Source organism: Arachis stenosperma, chromosome 3, assembly GCF_014773155.1.
Source record: "Arachis stenosperma cultivar V10309 chromosome 3, arast.V10309.gnm1.PFL2, whole genome shotgun sequence".
Classification (NCBI taxonomy): domain Eukaryota; kingdom Viridiplantae; phylum Streptophyta; class Magnoliopsida; order Fabales; family Fabaceae; genus Arachis; species Arachis stenosperma.
Window position 1 is genome coordinate 16,416,956 of NC_080379.1, and position 21,180 is coordinate 16,438,135.

The 21,180-nt window shown below is 35.7% G+C and overlaps 3 protein-coding genes across 3 annotated transcripts; 1 reads left to right on the plus strand and 2 right to left on the minus strand.

The window, feature by feature from the left end:
* Positions 1-1,394: 1,394 nt before the first annotated feature.
* Positions 1,395-2,216, minus strand: LOC130965582 (uncharacterized). The gene has a single exon (XM_057890351.1). It carries the CDS (start codon positions 2,214-2,216, stop codon positions 1,395-1,397), a length of 822 nt encoding a protein of 273 aa, XP_057746334.1.
* Positions 2,217-9,712: 7,496 nt separating this feature from the next.
* Positions 9,713-14,054, minus strand: LOC130968470 (putative disease resistance RPP13-like protein 1). Its single transcript, XM_057893756.1, has one exon. The coding sequence runs from the start codon at positions 13,853-13,855 to the stop codon at positions 10,328-10,330; it is 3,528 nt and encodes a 1,175-aa protein (XP_057749739.1). The 5' UTR covers positions 13,856-14,054; the 3' UTR covers positions 9,713-10,327.
* A 1,875-nt stretch (positions 14,055-15,929) lies between these two features.
* Positions 15,930-19,701, plus strand: LOC130969408 (purple acid phosphatase-like). Its single transcript, XM_057895108.1, has 8 exons — positions 15,930-16,352; positions 16,624-16,824; positions 16,940-17,051; positions 17,557-17,786; positions 18,358-18,496; positions 18,592-18,812; positions 18,941-19,062; positions 19,442-19,701. Exons 1-8 carry the CDS (start codon positions 16,164-16,166, stop codon positions 19,641-19,643), a joined length of 1,416 nt encoding a protein of 471 aa, XP_057751091.1. The 5' UTR covers positions 15,930-16,163; the 3' UTR covers positions 19,644-19,701.
* Positions 19,702-21,180: the final 1,479 nt, after the last annotated feature.

Sequence of the window (21,180 nt, forward strand, 5' to 3'; positions counted from 1 at the left end):
ACAGAAAGCATTGACAAATCACAATTGAAAGAGATTCGCTATCACTGACAAAACATCATCCTCAAAATTTTCTGAATTGAAATTAGCTACAAATTAATTTGTAAATTAAAATGTTCAGATCGAAAACCCCAAAAAAGGAGTGGGACCAAAATTAAATGAGAGAGAGAATGCAATGAAAGGTGAGATCTTCCACTAGATACCATCCAGTTTTTCTCCACTGGAGAGGATCCACTCCCGATATCCTCCATTACTTTTCTCGGAGGTGTAAAATCCAGTCTATTAGTAAAAGAAATCATGCTGGGATAATGAGTTGAAAAGGATAAACATATCCTGCGATATTGATTAAAAATTTTAAATTAATTTTATATGGACTAAAATCTTCATAAAATATAATTAAAAAATAAAAAAAGTAGAATTTGAATTAAAAATAATAATATTTTTTTTTTGAAACAAAAGAAGCTCAACACAATATAGTGGAGCATAAATAACACGAAAATAAAAAAGTCTATCTACACAAGTGTTATCCGAACTATTGGTATCCCCAGTATTACCATCAACACCCATAAGGATCACTGGAGATCCATTCTTGGTAGTTCAAAACCATTCTGCTTTGTATTTCCTCAACACATGCTTCCTTATTGTTAAATATCCTATCGTTCTGCTCCCACCAGACGTTCCAGATCACTGCAAAGAACCCAATCAGCCATTTCCTCTGTTATTGTTTTCTAGTGTGCATTCCAATCCAACTTTCAAATAGCCCTTTCATGGTACCAGGAACAGCCCAATCTGTACAAAAATACCTCAACCAAGTGCACCATATCTGCCATGTAACCTCACATAGGAGAAACAGATGCTGCACAGATTCTATCTCCTTTTTACACAGAACACAAACATTATCACTATTAGAAAGAACACCCAACCTGCTCAACCGCTATTTGGTATTAACCCTACCAACTAGCACAAACCATCCAAATAGCTCCACTCTCGGAGGCACCACGCTTCTCCAAATTGCACTGGTGAAACTATAACTTGTGATCTCATCCGTCAGAGTTTTCGATTCGATTACCTGTAAGAAAAAACTAGTAGAAAAGACACCTTTCTTATCAAACTTCCACACAACATTATCCTCCCGATCCGTTGACAGCTTAATTGGCCTTAACCTATCATGAAGTTGATGGACTAGTTCCAGTTCCCATTGGAACAACTCCCTCCTCCAATGAAAATTCCAAATCCACTCTAACCTATCCCAAAATCCACAATCTCGTATCACCCCACCTTGTTGGTTTGAGATGGAGAAGAGTCTTGGAAAACTCGCTTTCAAAGGACCGCCTTGAACCCAATTATCTTCCCAAAATAGGGTTCTGCTTCCATTCCCTACCTCCATTGCCAGGCCGCTAACCATTTTTTTGTCTTACTCGATGTTCTTTTATATTCAATTGGCATATGTCTTTCCAGAGCCCTCCATTTTCTGAGAAGGGATGGTAAGCTAGCATCACATTCGGGTTCAAATTGTAACATGAACAAACAATTTTCTTCCACAATGGGTAATCCTCCTTTGAGAAATGCCACCACCATTTAAACAGGAGCCTTGTGTTTCTAAGCACTGCATCCCCAACACCCAAGCCCCCAACCTTTTTTGGTGCCTGAACCAGCTCCCACTTAACGAGGGGTATACCATAAGTTCCATCCTCTTTACACCACAAAAATTGCCTCTGTAGTGCAATCAGCTTATCAGCAACTGCCTTCGGCATCTTGTACAGACTAAGGTAGTACATTGGCAGGCTATTCAACACTGATTTAATTAGGACAAGCTTACCTGCCTTGTTGAGTACCTTTGCTTTCCATAAGCTAAGCTTCGCTTCCACCTTATCGATGATCGATTTCCAAGTCTTCACCAGGCGCGGGTTTGCTCCTAGAGAAATCCCAAGGTACCTCACAGGTAAGACAACTTGCTTGCATCCCAGGAGGCCACATGCCTGATCAACCCATCCTTGCTCACAATTTACCGAGATTAGATTTGACTTATCAAAGTTGATGCTCAAACCAGACATCAGCTCAAAGCACCTCAACAGCCTCTTATAATTCAGAATGGTTTCTGTCTCTGGAGGACAGAAGAAAATGGTATCATCTACGAACTGAAGATGTGACAATTCGATATGATCTCCCCCGACCAGTAGCAGGGCAATGCGTCCGTTCCTGACTGCTTCCCCCAACATCCGATGTAAAACATCAACCACAAGCACAAACTGAAGCGGCGAGAGAGGATCCCCTTACCTTAGGCCCCTCTCCATATTGAACGGCTTGGATGGGGACCCGTTAACGAGTACTGACATAGTGGCTGTGCTGACACACTCCCTTACCCAATTCTTCCATCTTTGGCCAAAACCCATCTTCTGTAGCACAATATCAACAAAGCTCCATCTGACTTTATCATAAGCTTTCTGAAAATCCAGCTTGATTATAGCCACTTTCTTTTGCCGCGTCTTGAGCCAATGAACCGTCTCGCAGGCTATGAGCGCACCGTCATGAATTTTCCTGCCTTTGACGAACGCAGTCTGAGTTTCTCCTACCAGTCCCGGCATAACTGAGCTCATCCTTCTTACCAAGACCTTCGAAATCACCTTATACACACACCCCACCATACTAATTGGCCGAAAGTCCTTAATCTCCTTAGCACCCACAAATTTTGGGGCTAGTGTCACCCATGTTACATTCACATCCATTGGTAGCTTGGCACTTTGGAAGAATCCCATCACTGCTGCAGTGAAATCCTGCCCAATGTCCTCCCAGCACCGTTTGATAAAGTTCAAATTGTACCCATCACTACCAGGCGCCTTATATGAGGCACAGTCCCACACTGCCTCCCTGATCTCCTCCACCGTCGGCAAGGCCTCCAATGCCTCATCCTCTTCTATATCAATCTGCTTTACCAACCCATCCCTAACACCAATCCTCGGAGCATAGTCCTGCCTATCCAGATCCTTGTAGAAGCCCCTAATTGCAATCTTTATTCTTGCCTAATTTCGCACTAGCCTTCCATGAATCATCAATGCATCAATTCTGTTACTCCGTCTTCTAGCTGAGGCAATGTTATGAAAATACCTGGTATTCTTATCCATGTTTGCAGCATGTTTGGATCGAGATATCTGCTTCCAGTAGATTTCCTTCCTAATGTACCACTTTTCACAGCAGCTTACCAACGCCTTCCTTCTAGCCTCCGTCATACCATCATAGACCCCATCACTAACCAGCGCATCAAGCTTCTTGATTTCATCCTCAAACCTCATTAGTCTCTTATCCATTTCACTAAAGTGATCCTTGTGCCATTTCCGCAATGGTGCAGTCAACGCCTTCAGTTTACATGTGAACGGAACATCGCCCAAGCTCCTCCATTCAGTTTTTACCATCCGCATAAAACCTTCGTGCGTAAACCAGGAATCCAAACTTCTGAAAGGACGAGGGCCCCCTCTTATCGTTGCATCTTCCACAATCAAAGGGCAGTGATCTGACAACCCTCTTGGGCTACCCTTAAGACGAATATTAGGAAACTTCTCAGCCTATTCTATGTTGATTAGAACCCTATCAATCCGACTACATGATCGACCCCTGAACCAAGTGAACTTGCTATCTGAGAGCGGTAGATCTATCAACTACATGTCCTGCACCCAATCCTTAAATTCTTCTGCTGTTGCCGGCAAACTATCCACCCCTTTGCGATCTTCTACTTGCAGAATCTCATTAAAGTCCCCTAACAAGCAAAAAAGAACCTGGCACAGACCCACAATATAGCTCAGTTCTTCCCATACCACGCGCTTCTCCTCCCTGCCATGCGCCCCATACACCAAGCAGAAGGCACAATTAAAATTCATCGGTGCTAACACTCCTTCAATGCACAACCACCTCTCCCCTTTATAACAGTACCGTTTTTGAAAAAACAAGTCATCCCACATTAGCAATAAACCCCCGGCCGCTCCTACAGACTCCACAAACTCCCAACCAACAGCACTATTGCCCCAAATTATTGTAACATCATATTTAGTAATCACTTCCCTCTTCGTTTCAAGCAAACCTAACATACTAAAATTATAATGCTTCTTCAAAGACTTCACCATACTCACCTTCCCATCGCCCCTCAATCCCCTAATATTCCAACAACTCATAATCATTGAGTCAAATTTTTGCTTACCTTACTCTTATTCTTTGGACGACAGCTTCTCACCTTCTCTTTTTATTTCGCCAACTTTCTCTTCACTGCTATTTCTTCATTCTGGGCCTGCAATATACTCATAATATCCTCTTCTTCATCGCATAAAACAGCACCCGACTCCACTGCCAGCGCCCAAGTTTCTTCATTTTCCTTCAGCTGTTCCTCCTTCGATAGCCTGGCCTCTTCACCCTCTGACTGGCGCGGCTTCTCTGTTTCTGGTGCAGCTCCTATTCTCAAAGTTTCCCCGCCATTATCCATACCGTGGCAGCATGTAGCCACTTCTAGGTGTCCACCCACAGGTCCCCCCTTCCGTCTTCCCTGTTCCTGGTTCCCTGTGCCAGATTCAGAGGCCCAACCGGCCTCTTTCTCCCCTTCCCCGGCCATTGACGTCGACACCACAGCGACACCGCAGATGGTTCGCCCAGCCACCCTCACCTCCTCACTATCCTTGGCAACCACCCCAGCCGTGTTCAGCGCATCACCCTTCGGAGCCGCTATTGCATCTCGGGCTCCAGCCTCTGCCAGCCGCCGTGCATTTGGTCTCGCCCTCCCTGTTTCAGCCTCAGAGCCATCAAGAGCACCGTCACGCATAGCCGCACCCGTCATCCTCTTAGGATTCACGAGACAACCTCGCTTTGCTCCAGATCGCCCCGCATCCTCAAGGGAGTGGATCCCTTCAACCCGGCCAACCAACCTTAGGCCCAAGTTAGGCCCAGCATGCACCACACTCCCATGAAGCCAGCATTCATTATTCCACGGCCTGTTTTCTTTTTGTTTCGGGGTTGGGCCACCTTGTCTCAAGCCCAAGTGACAATCCTCCAAGTCACATAACACACGAGGGTGTTATAAGGGGTGGCCCTCATGATAAAGATCCCATGGCCTATGACTCCCTTGAAGTACCGCTCCGTCCCTGGTCATATAGTCCTATGTAACCGTTTTTTCAGAGTCCGTCGCTACCCCCCCACCAAATCCCTGAGATTCTGCCTCTCCATTATCTTGTGTACAACTAACTGAATCTGTTACATTTCTATCTCCTTTGAATTTTGAAAAATCAATGGTAGCATAATTCAATAATACCTCTGGAATTACTATTCTGTCCTTCCCAGCTCTACCACCTTTGCCTCCATGGCAATCGGGTCAGCTGGCGGATCGTGTTGCACCGCCATCTTCATCTGGCTATTGTCCCCCTGCCCAGAAATTTTGATCGCCGCACAGATTGTATGGCTCCCCACCGAGCTCTCTGCTCCACAAGCCTCCAACTCCGTCTCCGTCACAAAAACTTCAAATCCAGCACTCCCGACAGTAATATGAACCCATTCTCTAATGGTGTCAAACACACCTGTATCAACTTGAACCCTCCCTACCCTGAAGGATGCACCTGCTGCTGCCGGTACAGCACACCGAATCACATCACCCCACTGCCCACCGATCGTCTTAAACGTCTCCGGCGACCAGGCATGTAACGGCACACCGCAGCACTGTAACCAGACTCTTCGAGACTCACACCGATCCGCCTCTTCCCACCTCCGAATCCTATGAAAAAATTGCAACAGTGTATTCATCTTGTAGGTAAGAGCCTCATCTGCCTGCTTCACCGTATGAAAAATCAGTAGGACTTTTGATGCCCCGATCTCTCTAACGTCCATTATCTGAGCATACTTTTGCACACTATGCTCTTCAAAGACCGCATGTTCGGAGGCGTGAAAGTTCTCCCTACTAAACTCCTCTCCAGCCACTCCATATTCTCAGCCACTATGGGCACATTAATCCTCTTCGTACACCTACTCTCCTGTTGCATTGCCCGTGGTCCCCTCCCCTTCATGTCCTCCACAGCATGAGCGGTAACCACTTCTTTTCCATGATGTCTTTCCTCCGAGTCTCCCTCACGATGCCGTCTCGAGGCCCATGGACCTGCCGTTCCTTCACCTGCGGTTGTCTCCTAAACTTTGCTTCTCCCACCGAGAGAACTTTACCGCGTAACCTCTAGTGATTCATCTCTGCGATAACTTTGAGAGCACCCCCTTTCGTTGTGTATCGGACAAAGACAAACAGATAGACCATTTCCAATTTGCATTTCTGGCATAGATAGATGCCATTAATTCTTCCCGTCCATCCAAACAAGTGATACAATTCTCTCCTTGAGATATTCTCTGGTAGATTATCTACAAACACAGAAAAAGACGCATTTTTCAAGCGTTGATATTCTTCTCTGTTCCAGACTCTCGGATCCTTTGGATGTCCACCCCGTCGCTGCATGCTTAGTCCGAAAGATTTACCCTTCCTTTGAATATTATTAACTCTATTACATTCTGCAAAAATGTTAAAAATTTGAAAAATTATAAAAAATGTTTAAAAGATGTATATGATTATTAAAAAAAAGATGACAAAACATGTAAGTTTTCCAAACTTCATGATCATCTTCAATGTAGGTTTAGTTGTTAAGAAAAAAAATATATTATTTTATTTAAAAATTTAGTCTATATAAAGTCATATACTTTGTTATGTGTGTTCTATCGAATGAAATAGATATATTTTGAAATGTTAAAATTTTTCTCATTATTATAAGTGTTGGTGAATTTGAAAGATTAAAAATATGATTGTATTATTTATATGAGTGAGTGATTCTAAGACAATTAATTATGGATGCTAATTTAGGAGTGAAAAAAGGTCAGGTAGCATGTTAACACGCTCAGGTTCTTATAAAAACTTTTAATATGTTAATAGGACAAGTCCAAACTCACTAATTAGCCTTATTGACCTGTCAGACCTGTTAACACGTAATTACATATATAAATAATTTTTTTATTATTAACAAAATTATGAAATATTTTAAATTTATTATATTTAATTATAAATATTTTTCTATATTTTAAATAATTTAAAAATTTAAAAATTCTTATAAATATTAAATATGACATTTATGTATAAATATTTTTATTAAAAATAATTTTTTTAAGTAATATTTTTATTTTTGTAAAAAAAAGTTATCAAACTTTTTAACAAATTTTAGATTAGGCTAGATTAAATAACAGGTCAAGTTTAATACTTAAAAAAAGTCTATATCAGACTGCAGGCCGCCAATTAACTATATGCGAACTTCTAATTAGACAGTGTCACCGATCTTTACCCAAACTAGAATGAGACCCGCACGATACGCGGAGCAATAAATTAATGATAATATATAATAAATATTAAAAATTATTATATTTTGTAGAATTAAATATGTGTAAACTAAAGCTAAATTTAAAAGGTGTTTTATTTAAAATAATTTGTAGTACAAAAGATTTAGATATTGGAGTTATACAAAATGACATTTTTATTTGGTGGTTTGATTTTTGTATTTGTTTTAGTTGATGGACTTAGTCTTCTTATGTGGTGCTCATCCTCCTTTTTTTTTATTGGTTGTTGTTAGAGTTGTTGCTTTCTTCTTTCTGTCGTAGGTTCTTGTGAAAGCATGTTCTTTATGAATTGTTGAGTTGTATGCACTTTTTATTGTGTTGTTTATTCCATATTTACATGTATGTTCTTCTTCCGAAGATGTGTTTTGAATTTGTATGATTTTCTTTATTTTTAATCTCTTGATGTGTATGTGATCTTCGCCTGATAATATTAGTATTGGCGAAGTTGGTTTCTATAATCAATGAATAATTTAAATTAGAAATAAAAATGATGTCTTAAATAAGTAATTTTTTTTTAGTATTACCTGTTTTATTTGTTATAATGGGCGTTGAGGTTCAGTGTTTTTTGTTGGAACAAATGTTTTGGTAACAATGTATTGTTAAGAAACTTCTTTGAGATTAAAATAATTTACTTTGACTTCAAATACAAGTGTAAGATTGCATAATTTTTTTAATTGGGATGATGCTCCAATGTCATTACTTTTCTGGAGTGTCATTAGATTTAAAACAGTTGTACCTAATAATTTTTTTCTTTGCTAACAAATAATACAAAAGTTATTGTAGCACTTTGATCTAAAACCTTTAATTGATTTTTGAACCTAAAATAAGTATTGGATTAGTAACTAATAATTTGATAGATGGGATTATGAAAAGTATATAGAGTTACCTTATTGTTGAATATTGTGGTGTTTGATTACATATGCCACAAATATAGTTGTCTTCTTTTTTATATGTTTTCTTCTGACACTTTTTACATTCAACATAGTTCCATCCAAATATGTCATCAATTTCGTTTATAGTTACTAAAATTGTGAAGATTTTTTTCTATTCTAATATTCAATTTATGTTATCATTAGGTATATGATATTTGAGTAACTATAAATGTATGATGCATGTTGTGAGTTTTTTTGTCATACCTAATTATCAGATTCTCATTGTATGACCATTAGATCTTGGATAGTTATTCGATTTCTAATCATTCTGCTTTGAAAATTTATCTTGGCATTGTCTTGACTTGGTATCTCCATTATTGTCTTCAAATTTTTTTATGACTTTTTCTTCTTATAACAAATGTTTGAATTTGTTCATCATATTTTTCTTTATAATTACATGAAGAGGTGTTTCCTGTAGTGTTGGTAAATCATAGTTAATAACTAATTAAAAAAATTAATTACATTTTTTTTAATTTATTAGAAAAGGAACAATGAATAACATATTGAAAGAAGTATAAGTTTAACATATTAAAATACAATTATATATAAAGTATTATAAAATAATATAAAAAGTATAAAAAGCAAAAATAAGTAAAGTATTTTTTGTAAATCAATTTAAAAATACAATAATATGTTTATTTTGTATCTTTTCATCTAATATAATCATTTCTAAGTAAAAGGCTTCTCTTCATTTGTGGGTGTTAATATTTTTCATAGACGAATCACGCGAACTTTGATAAACTAATTATCTGTTTATTTGGTGATATTGTCTAAAGAATGATATTCCATTGAGTAAGTTTGAGATGTTGTGTAGTTCAAAAATAATTTTTTTGTGCTAAATTTGATGTTATTTAAAGGAATAGTGATAAGAGACTTATATAAGTAGTTTAAATAGTATGAAATTTGAATATTTGTAACATAAAATTTATTATGATTAATAATATTATTATGACATTTATAATATAAATGTTTATTATATTTAACGAGTTATTTATAGAAATTAATAAATTAATTATTGGGATTATAATATTATTTATAACGGTAAAATATAATAAATATAGGAATAAAAATTTAATATTTCTGTAGATTATAAATTTGGTTACAAATTTTTATATATTTATTTTTTTTATTGATTTAAAAATAATAGATATTTTGACAAAAATTAAGTGATTAATTCTAAAATTTTACTAAATAAATAATATTATTGACATATTATTAATAAAAAAAATATCTTAAAAGTAACGTGGGTATACACGACCTAACTCTTGAAAGTCTATGATCTAAATTTAGATAAGCAGAGGAGATGAGACTTGCGATATTTTCCATGTAATGATCCATAATCTAAGTTCATCATTCCGCTTCTATCTTTTAAATATTAGATTTTATTATAAACATGTAAAATGCTTTGTCAACATTCATATACAAACATGGATATAATCTGACAATGAATTCACATTACTCGGTGACGTGTACCCTATTATACTCGGAAATAAAATTATAGCTGAAACCGAGTTTAAGGCCCGAAAACGAATAAAGAAGAACAGAAAGCCTTTTAGTCATCCTTATCTCATAACCGTTATCCACAACAACAGAACCCACTACTCAAACTGAATCTCGCCTATACACAAGTCAAAGATACTTGATAACGGCACTTACCAGATACATCGGAACAAACAAGACTCTTATTAACACACCACTCACCTATAAAACCAGGTTACGTAACCCATGAAGGCTCAGGTTACAAGCTCACTCTAATTTATTTCTGTTGCTTTCATATTATTCACATTTTTACTTGAGTGTCGGAGTGCTGGTGCTCCCGCCGCCGTGTTTCATTGCGCCGAGGTTCAGTTACAGCGTTACCTCTCTGGACGACGTATATCTCCGGCCAGAAATTAAGCAGCTCTCTGACGTCGCACACCTCGGCCTCCAGGACGGAACACTCGGGAACACGGGAAGAGATAAATAAAGTACATAAGAAGAGTAGAATACTAAAAGGAAGAGAGTTTTGATCAGTAAATAACTATGTTTGGGATGTGAGAAATGAGAGGCCAATGCTCTCCCGTCTCCTCTTCACACAGAGGAGCAAGCAGAGGACAATCCATGATGATGAGAGAACACAAGAAATTTGGAAGACCCTCTGCAGGTAGAGATTGTAGCATGTTACAACCACTAATCTGCAGAAGTTTGAGGGATTCAAGGTGCTGAAGACCACTATGATTGAGAGTTGTGAGGTTCACAAGTCCACTGATGTGAAGAGAATTCAAGCAAGCTGGAAGCACCCCTTCATCTGGAAATGACTCTAAACCAATCAGTTCCCCTTCAATCCTGAACAATTCAAGACATGTCAATTCATGAAGACCCCATTCTGCTTGGGGTGACAGGTTTGGACAGTTGCTAATTGAAATGCATCGAAGGATAGGAGTAGGTGGTAACCCTCCTTCCGGGAAAGACATCAAGTTTGGGCAATCTTTTATCAATATGCTTTCAAGAGAGGGCAGTTCCCAGTCTGCCAGCCTCTGAAGAGATTGGAGATTGAGACAGTCTTGGATGTGAAGATTACGGAGAGCCGGGAAGGAATACAGTGGGAAAAGAACCAGATTGTCGCAGCTCCCTTCCAAGTGCAACTGCTCCATTGCTTGGTAACTGTGTGGAGCTTGTTGTGGTGGAAGAAACTCTAAATTCCTAGAGTTGCATATGTGAAGTGACTTTAACCGTGTAAGAAGACCAAGTGCAGGAAAAGATTGAAGCAAGGGACAGTCGCATATGCTCACCCTTCTTAGAGCTCCCGTCTCTAGCATCATTTCCTCCGGCAAGATCATCAATGCATCGCAATCAGTTAGCTCTAGTTCTCTCAATCTTGGGACTCCTGGAAATGAATTGGCAAGATTATGGCATCCAGAGATGACAAGTTTTTTTAGAGAACCCAAATGTCGGGGCAAGTTTCCGGTCAATAATGGACATCTCTTTATGTGAAGCTCTTTAAGGGAAGGGAATTCTTCAAACTCAGTTGGCAACCACTCTCCCCAGATAAGCATGTCCTCAAAAGTCAACATTTCAAGGGCTCTAAAAGGTGAATCTATATTTCCATAGAACTCAGGACCAACTCTTCTTAGGCTTCTCATGTTTGCTATGAGTAGAGTCTTGAGAGAGGATAATTGCCCAAGTGGTGGCAAATTCGAGCAGTTGATGCAACCAGTTAGATTTATAGACACCGTGTTAGAGAACAAAGGATTTCCCAACCAACCTGGAAATGCTCGGCCACCATAGTTTTCAATATTCAGCCTTTTCAAGTTTCCATGTGGCTGAAGATTTTCAAGAACAGCTGCTTCAATGTGTAAGTCATGCATAGTATTTGTCCATTTCAATACTAACTCATCAAGAAATTTCTTACCTATCAAGTTGGCACCGAATGCATCTGTGGCATCAGCAATGTTCTGCAAGTTCACAATAGAAAGTGAACCATGAAGTTGCAATAGAGCCCCCAACTCGCTAATGCTTGATCCTGTGTTTCTGTTGACAACAAAGACAGCAAGGTTTTGAAGAAGCTTCAATTTGCCAAATTGCGGGGGCATCTCTGTCAAAGGGACACCGATGATATCAAGATGGTGCAAGTAAATCAAATTCACCAGACTTTCAGGCAAACTAGTGAGATGAACACAATTTGAAAGCAACAATATTTGCAGATTGTACAAAAGCCCTATGGATTCCGGTAATTGCTGAATATTTGTGTGAGAAAGATTCAAATAACGCAAGTGCTTCAAGTTTCCAATTGTATCAGGCAGTGTAATGAGTGAGTAACCTGACAAAGAAAGCACCCGAGCACAAACGAATCTTGGTATCAAGCTACCGAAAACTACATCAGCTGATAAACCAAACTGCCTTGAGTTTGAGAGCTTAAATGGTATGAAGGTTCTCAACTGTGAATGATCATAGAAAGCATCAAATTTGTCTGGTGCATCAAGCTTATCTTGCAAGAAGGAGAGATGGCGAACTTTCTCCGAAATTCGTCCAGCATTATCATCCTCAAAAAGATGAAAAAATTCGCCCCCAACATATTGTGCTAAGTCGCTTATGAGGTCATGCATGATAATGAACGAATCATTACTTGTTGATCGTTGTAGCAATGACCTCGACAAAAGCTCACACAGGTATTCCTCACCTACCCTCTGCATTGTTTTAGCCTTTGATGGTTGTAGAAGACCCTCAGCCATCCATAAATGGATCAAGTTCAACTTCTTAATTTCATATCCCTTGGGAAATATGGAGCAGTAGGCAAAGCAGGCCTTCAAATGTGAAGGAAGAAGTTGATAGCTTAATCTTAATGCAGCCAAGATGTTGCTCTTATTAGCCGGCAAATCCCACATCTTACTTTGCAGTATGTTATTCCATTCTTCAGCTTCTGTCACTGAATGTAAAACACTCCCAAGCACTTTTGCAGCTAAAGGAAGACCCTTGCACTTTTTCACTATCCTGTGACCAATCTCCGACAAAGTTGGCTCCGGATTTCTGTTCCCAAATGCATAATGAGCAAAGATGTTCCAACAATCATCATCCGGTAGATGTGAAAGGAAATAAACAGCAGCACGCATAGTGATTGCCACATTTTCATTGCGGGTGGTGACTAGAATAACACTTCCAATAGCAGCATCCATAAAGGCCATCTTGAAGAGTTCCCAGTCAAAGAAACTCTCAGCCCAAAAATCATCTAAAACCAACAAGAACTTCTTTCCACTCAACAAAGATGCTACTTGGTCTTGAAGTCTGTCCAAGCTTGTACTCCCAACACTAGAACCCGTCAATGACTCATAAACCTTGGTGGTTAAGTAGAGAACATCAGAACCCTCAGAGACATAAACCCAAGACCGTATATGGAACTTTCGCGATACATGTTCATCGCTGAACAAAACCTGAGACAGAGTAGTTTTGCCAACCCCTGCCATCCCAACAATTGCCACAACAATTGGTTCAACTTCCTCATTCATGGTTCCAAGCATACCTTGTATGATTGTTTCTTTTACACTGTCCCTGCCATAAACCCTAGCCCAATTCACCCTTCTAGTAGTAGGCACATTAGGTAGCAGTGGGAACAGATTCTGTGGGACTTCCCTAAGGCCCAAACGGTTTTGATAGTCTCTCAAAACACGAAGCCTGAGATTTATTTTCTCAAGGCTACGATTCAGCGACTTAGCGAAAGGAGAAACAGAATCAAAGTAGTCTATTACAGTGTCCAATGTAGTGTGTGACTGAGACCTCACCTTGTATTCCAAAATCTGAGTGTCAAGCTTATCAAGAAGATCCTCGGCAGAGTAGAGAGCTTCTCGAAGCTCGTTGAGCCATATCTTGACGTATGGGTTGACGATCTGCTTCTCCTCTGCATCCACGAGGACAGAGTTCACTGAGAGTAACTGCAGCTTCAAATCCTCGGCAGCTTCGTAGGTCTTGTTGCGAAAGAAGGACAGAAGCTGAGGAGAAGCTAACCTGTCAATCAAGACTTGCAGGGAGGCAGAGAGCAAAGCACTTGCCACATCGACCACCATTGCTGCTCTCACAAGATTCAATCAAGAAACTAGAAATGAAGTATGTATTGCTGTGATTTACTTGGACGTGTGTTGAATCTTGAATCTAAGCAAGTTGACTTCAGCTACTTGTGTTGACTTGGAAGCTAGAGTTGAGAAGAAGAATGAGCTAGGCAGTTGCAGCAATAATAAGTAATAACTGTCTATTACTCTATTGTTTGGTTTTTTGGGGCCTTGCTTGCATTCTTTGGAGCTGTAATTGAACCAAATATTAACTCTCTCTTTTTATTTTCTTTTTGGATAAGTTTTACTTACTGGACCTGGACAGGATCTATTTAGATCCATTTAGAATGTTTCGAATCTAATACCCAAAAAAAAAAAAAATTCAAATCTAGCATTGTACATGTATCAACTCATTAGTTAGCAACAAATTTTTAAATGAATACGAATTAGTCATTAATCTGTCAGGTTAAAAAATATCATAAACTAAAAAAGTCATTAAATTTTTTTAGCCAAAAATTTACTCTAATTTTTAAATATCTTATCTCAATCTTACTATTTAGATGGTCAATAAGTAGAAATAATGTTATATGATAGTCGTGTTATAATATTAAGAGTAACGTTAGAGGATTATTAAAATTTGTTATTTTTAATTATTAATTAATTATCAATATTTAAAAATATAAAATAAAATATGTTGTTAAACTATTATACTAAAGAACTAAATTAAAAAATTTAAATTGATCTAATAACTAAATAAGAACAAAAAATAATAAATTATAATGGCTCGTACTATTTCTCTAATATTAATTGTAATAACTGATAACGAGGAAAATGAAACTAGGAACAAAATAATGCAGCATGTTGTTGTGCCCCAATAGGCCTATACGTTAGTTATTAATTGATGTGGCATTATATTGTGCAGGTGATCTTGGTCAAACATATAATTTAAGTAAAATTTTAGTGTTAATTTTTATAAAATATAAATAGATAGATAAATAAATTTTTAAAAAATAAAAAAATTATTTATTATTATTCAATAAAACATAAAAATAATAATTAAATAAATATATATTAAAAATATCATAATAATAATTATTATAAAAAATTTTAGTTATAAATATTTAAATTTTATAATTTATATATATTAAGATTCTTATTACTATATTACTTAATTTATTTATACATAGTTCTTGTGTTTTTTATTTTTAATTTCTCATATTAATTATTAAAAAAAATTAAACAAATTTAAATTTGATACATATTCTTATTAAGTATATTTAAATATATCTAATTATAAAGTTAATTTATAATTTTATTTATATTTTTTATATTTTTATTCTCATTTATTCGTTTTTTTATTTGTGAATCAAAAAACATCGCAATATCAACTAAACAAATGTTAAAAAAGAAACAAATTTAGTCGAAGACCAGCTGCTGCTGCTAGCGGGAGTTCCTCTACGAACTTTTTCCTTTTTTCATGGACAGGGTATCACTTTTTCAAGTAACGCAATTTTTTATTTGGTAAAAAAATATAAAAAAATTAATGTTTTTTAAATAAATAAATTTAAATTTTTAAAATAATAAATTAAATTTTAAGTTATATTATATTTTAATTGAATAATTATATAAAATAATATATAAATTGTTAAATAAATAAATATTTTACAAAATATTTTTAATATAAATAATTTATTTCTCAGCGCGCATCACATCGTGGGAGTCTCGTTCTAGTTTTATTAAAATCGTGATTTTTCCAATTTCAAAATGTCTTTTTACTCTAAAGAGATCATTAACAAAAATGTCATTTATAAACATATGACTTGTGCCAGCAGTTAATGAAGCTTTAAGGCTTATAAAAACTTACATGGTCTGAAATCTGAATGACAAGTAAGTAAAACTCTCTCTTGATCCCAAGCGACACAATAGAGTATATATAATATAATATAAGATTCAACTCAACCTTAGCTTATTGCATTACATTGCATCCCATTATTCTATTCTATTCATACAACTGTTCTTCTTGTCTGAACCGTTTTATCCTGTCTTCGAAGAAAACGATGTATGACAATGATTTCCTTGGAAGGCTCTCCTCGTACACATTGTTTCGTTAGTTTACCTCTAATTAATCTGGATATTCCTCCCAAATCCCAATGTCAATAAGCTATTAACCAACATTTTATTCCTCCTAATTAATATGCCATTTACCAACATTTAGTTACTAAACTGTCTAAACATATATATGTGGCTATATATTATTATAAATAAACCCGTATTAAGAACTGTGGTGTTAAATTTATGAGAGGTGTATGTTAGAGAGTTTGAGAAAATGGGAATTTTGGGTTCCCCTAGTTTTGTAACATTAGCCTTGGCTTTGTGTTTGCTTCTGAATGTCGCAGCGTTGTGTAGTAGTGGAGGTGTAACCAGCAGTTATGTTAGAAAAGTGGAGAAGACTCTGGATATGCCACTAGATAGTGATGTCTTTGCTGTGCCTCCTGGTTATAATGCTCCACAGCAAGTACTTTTCTTTCATCCTTTTATTTTAGTCAATTAGATATATAATCATTTATGGATTTTTATTTAGAGTTTAATTTTGATATACTAATAGTGTAAAACTACTTTATATTAATAATACATTAAAATTAAATTTTTAAAATTTTTAAGATAAATGATTTTATGATATGTTATACCAATTTCTATCATTAAAATGTTTAAAGTTTGATACAAACGAATTTTAGCATAAGACAAAAATAAACATATGCATAATCATTCACGCTTTAAATATAAAGGTTCATATAACACAAGGTGACCTTAATGGGAAAGCAACGATAGTGTCATGGGTGACAATGGATGAACCAGGGTCCAATGAAGTGCGTTATTGGAGTGAAAACAGCAAGCAAAAGAAGCTTGCTAAAGGAAAATATGTTTCTTACACATTCTTCAATTACACTTCTGGTTTTATTCATCACTGCACCATCACCAATTTGGAGGTACTACTTCAGCTCTCTATTATTCCATTGCACTCCATCTTATATATATTTGTAGCAATTTCAGAAAGAGAAAAGTGTCATTTGTGTATCATATATATGCTTCAATTTTGGGCAGTATAACACCAAATATTACTATGAAGTTGGACTTTTGAACACAACAAGGCAGTTTTGGTTTGTGACTCCTCCTCAAGTTGGTCCTGATGTGCCATATACATTTGGTCTCATAGGTAAATTCAATTTATTTATATCCCTTAAATTTTATAGAAATTAATTTTTAAATAGTTGTTTAGTTGATATATTGAATGGATGGTTGAAGTGATATACAGAAATATGGGTTAACCTGTTTCACATAACAGAAGAAAATATATACCTATAAAACATAAAAAAATACAAAAAATATTGTTTTTCGTAACTTGGAAAAGTTTAAATCCATGTTTCTGAAATTAACATGCATGACCCATTTTGAGAAGTTTCACTTTTTTTAAGAGCATATACAAATTTTTTAGTTTAAATTTTACTCTCTAATTTTAAAAAATCTTATCTTAATCTTGCTATTTGAATGGTTAATAAGTGAAAATAAACTGATATGGTAGTCATGTTATAATATTAATAGTAATAAATAATAACTAATAACCAAGAAACTGAAATTAGGAACAAAATAACACTGCATGTTGTTTTGCCCCAATAGGCCTATACGTTAGTTATTAATTGATGTGGCATTATATTGTGCAGGTGATCTTGGTCAAACATATGATTCAAATAAAACTCTTACTCACTATGAAATGAACCCAAGAAAAGGACAAACTTTGATGTTTGTTGGAGACCTTTCTTATGCAGACCATTACCCTTATCATGATAATGTTAGGTGGGATACTTGGGGAAGATTTATAGAAAGGAGTGTTGCTTATCAACCATGGATTTGGGTTGCAGGCAACCATGAACTTGATTTTGCTCCAGAACTTGTAAGCCTTCTCTCATAATCCTAATTGAATTCCTTGCATTTGATCCAAAATGAAACTCTCTAGTTAGCTTAACCACCTATGTTATTAGAAATTTTTTGAGTACAAATATTTGATTAGATAACATTATGCATGTTGTTTATACATTAGTAGTGCATAACAATTAAAATTTTGGTTTAACTCATAATTACATGAATTTACCAATTAAGTAACCTATAGCGCGTATCAATGTACAGAATCACAATTCATTTACATATAAAAATATTATATGTATACTTCCCACATAACATACTTTAATTTACATTGTTGTATCATGTACCATATACCCAATTTCATAAAAAGGTAGTTTGGTGCACAAACATCTTGTGTTAACACAGCATCTAAAGAAAGACCGCATCTAAAGTGTGTAATGAATGTAACCTAACCTAATAACACATAGTAGCTATTTCTAAGGCTTGAACCTGTAACCTTGAGGTCAAACCAAGACAACTCAACCGTTTCTCTATGGCTACCCGTTTTTATGGCTCTCATTTTCTAGTAAAGTTTTGATACAAATAGATAATTTCTTTTGCAGGGTGAAGGTGTACCTTTCAAGCCATATACACATAGGTATCATGTTCCTTATAGAGCGTCACAGAGTACAGCACCCTTTTGGTATTCTATCAAGAGAGCATCAGCACATATTATTGTATTGGCCTCATATTCAGCTTATGGTAATCATATAATTACATCATTTTTAATAATTTGCTAAATAAAACTTTGTATAAAAAATAGTTTCAGTAACTAACACAATTTTTTTTTCCTTTAGGGAAATATACACCACAATACACATGGCTAGAACAAGAGCTACCAAAAGTTAATAGGACAGAGACTCCATGGTTGATTGTTCTCTTGCATTCACCTTGGTATAACAGCTACAACTACCACTACATGGAAGGTGAAACAATGAGAGTAATGTTTGAGCCCTGGTTTGTGCAGCACAAGGTTGATGTCGTGTTCGCCGGCCACGTTCATGCCTATGAACGATCGGTAAGTAACAAAATATAATTTCTCAAAATAAACTAAGCCTATTGAATTTTGAGTGTGACACTAATTAAATAAGTCTAATTAAGCCTCAAACATTGCACTTCAAATTTGATATATGTTTATGTTTGAAGGAACGTGTGTCCAATATTGCATACAACATTACAAACGGGAGATGCAATCCTGTGAAAGATAACTCAGCTCCAGTATATATAACCATTGGTGATGGAGGAAACATTGAAGGCTTGGCAAACAAGTAAGTTCTATACATACATAATGATTCACGTATGGGAATCATACAAAAATTTAAGATTCAGCAATTTTAATTTATATTAGTAACTTAATACTTTTAGTTTAACAGTCCAATAACATACTTTTAGTCAATATTTTTAAATATTATTGACTAACGGTTGGTCACTACTGATATGATCATGGTTAGTTGCTCTTTTCCTTATAAAAATATCAATCACTTTAAAAATTTAATACATTAAAAATTCAATGTATTTGGATATCGTTCTTCTAAAAACACATTGAATTGTTAATATATTAAATCTCTAAAGCGCCATATATTTTAGAACGAAAAAAGTAATTATTATGTGACAATATCTAATATTATCATTATTTTAAAAATGCAGCATGACAGAACCACAACCAGATTACTCAGCATACAGAGAAGCAAGCTTTGGACATGCCATTTTTGACATAAAAAACAGAACTCATGCTTGCTATAGCTGGCATAGGAATCAAGATGGATATGCTGTGGAAGCTGATTCCATGTGGTTTTTTAATAGATATTGGTATCCTGTTGATGATTCCACAACTCATGTATCATATTAAGTCACGGATGTACCTGTATTTTATTTTATTTTTAAGAATAATTATATTATATTATGTTATCCTCAGTGTTAAGTAGGATTTTTTTTAAATATATAATTTAAATATTTTGTTTATGGATATAGATTATTTATAGCATATTTATTCATTTTTACTTTTTTTACTTATTTTGTTTATAGTGTAAACGAATTAAGACACGATTTTATTCGGCTTTATTTCGTTTGCAAACGAGATATATTTAATTTGAAAAAATATACCTATCTCATTTAAAAACGAAATAAATTTACAATTATTCGGTTTACACGTTAAACAAAATATGTGTATTTGTAAATATAAAAATATAATATTTAAAAATAATAAAAAATATTAATAATTTAATTTGGACTAATTTAAAAAATAAAAATCAATATATTTTGTTACTATTTAAATTGGTTTTAATTAATTTATATCTTATCTATATTTTGATTTTTAAAGTAATAACTTTATTTGTTTATACTGCCCTCTTGAAAGTAGAACATTTTAAAAATAACATGGAAGATGAACGATTTTAGAATAATATAAGCTATTTTAATTCACTAATTAGTGGGCGACTATCTATTTAAAATAAGCACAATATTTTTTTTAAAAACTAACACATTTAAATTAGTACTCAAAAAAATAAAAAAATATATAAAAATTTTAAAAATTTTGTTATATTAAAAATTTAATTTACTATCAACGTACACACATATTAAAATTAAATTGTTGTAAAAACTAATACATTTGAATTAGTATTAAAAAGAGTATGTGAAAAATTTTAAAAATTATTAGATTAAAAATTTTTAATTTAAATTATTGTTCATACCCTGGCCCAATAACAAAGGCCCAGGTCCAAATAAAAGGCCTAATCCGAAGGATTAAGCCTAACCCAAAACACCGACCTTCATATAATAAGTCGGTGTCAACTACGACCTACTCTAAAGAAGTCGGACATGAGATTAGCTGGCAGATAAGCATTCATTCAAATGAGTAACCGCCCATAAAATCTCTCTAACCGCTTCATAAAGCCATATCTTAACTTCCCTAAGATAATGGGACGGTTAATATCCTAAAGATATGGCACTACTCCAACGGTGGTTATTGGCTCACCACTATAAATACACTGACACCCCTCAGGTATCTCTAAGCCCAATACTCTCTAGACCTGCTCACACCCTTGCTAACTTAGGCATCGGAGTGTCTTTGCAGGTACCACCCCCCATTTACTCACAAGCGTAAGTCGGAAGGAGGCTCCAACGTGCAAACCAGCTCGGAAGCCACCATCCGCGGACGATTGGGCCAAACCAAGCCATCCATCTTATTAATCTCCGGTTACCCACCGTAACATTGGCGCCGTTGCCAGGGACCCGAGAGATCATCCATTAATGGCGGACAGATCCCACGAAGAAGGCCATGTGGAAACAGATTCCGAACAAGAGAATCTGGACACAGGTAATAACAATATGGACTTAGCCCTCCACCAAGAGGTTAACAATCAGCAGAGAGAGGGCACCTCCGGGGT

Bases quoted from the DNA above. Each gene is read 5' to 3' on its own strand.
- LOC130969408 (XM_057895108.1), top strand. From the start codon at position 16,164: ATGGGAATTTTGGGTTCCCCTAGTTTTGTAACATTAGCCTTGGCTTTG. The intron at 16,353-16,623 runs GTACTTTTCTTT...TTAAATATAAAG, and splicing joins GTTATAATGCTCCACAGCAA to GTTCATATAACACAAGGTGA. The intron at 18,497-18,591 runs GTAATCATATAA...TTTTTCCTTTAG, and splicing joins GGCCTCATATTCAGCTTATG to GGAAATATACACCACAATAC.
- LOC130968470 (XM_057893756.1), bottom strand. From the start codon at position 13,855: ATGGTGGTCGATGTGGCAAGTGCTTTGCTCTCTGCCTCCCTGCAAGTC.
- LOC130965582 (XM_057890351.1), bottom strand. From the start codon at position 2,216: ATGTTGGGGGAAGCAGTCAGGAACGGACGCATTGCCCTGCTACTGGTC.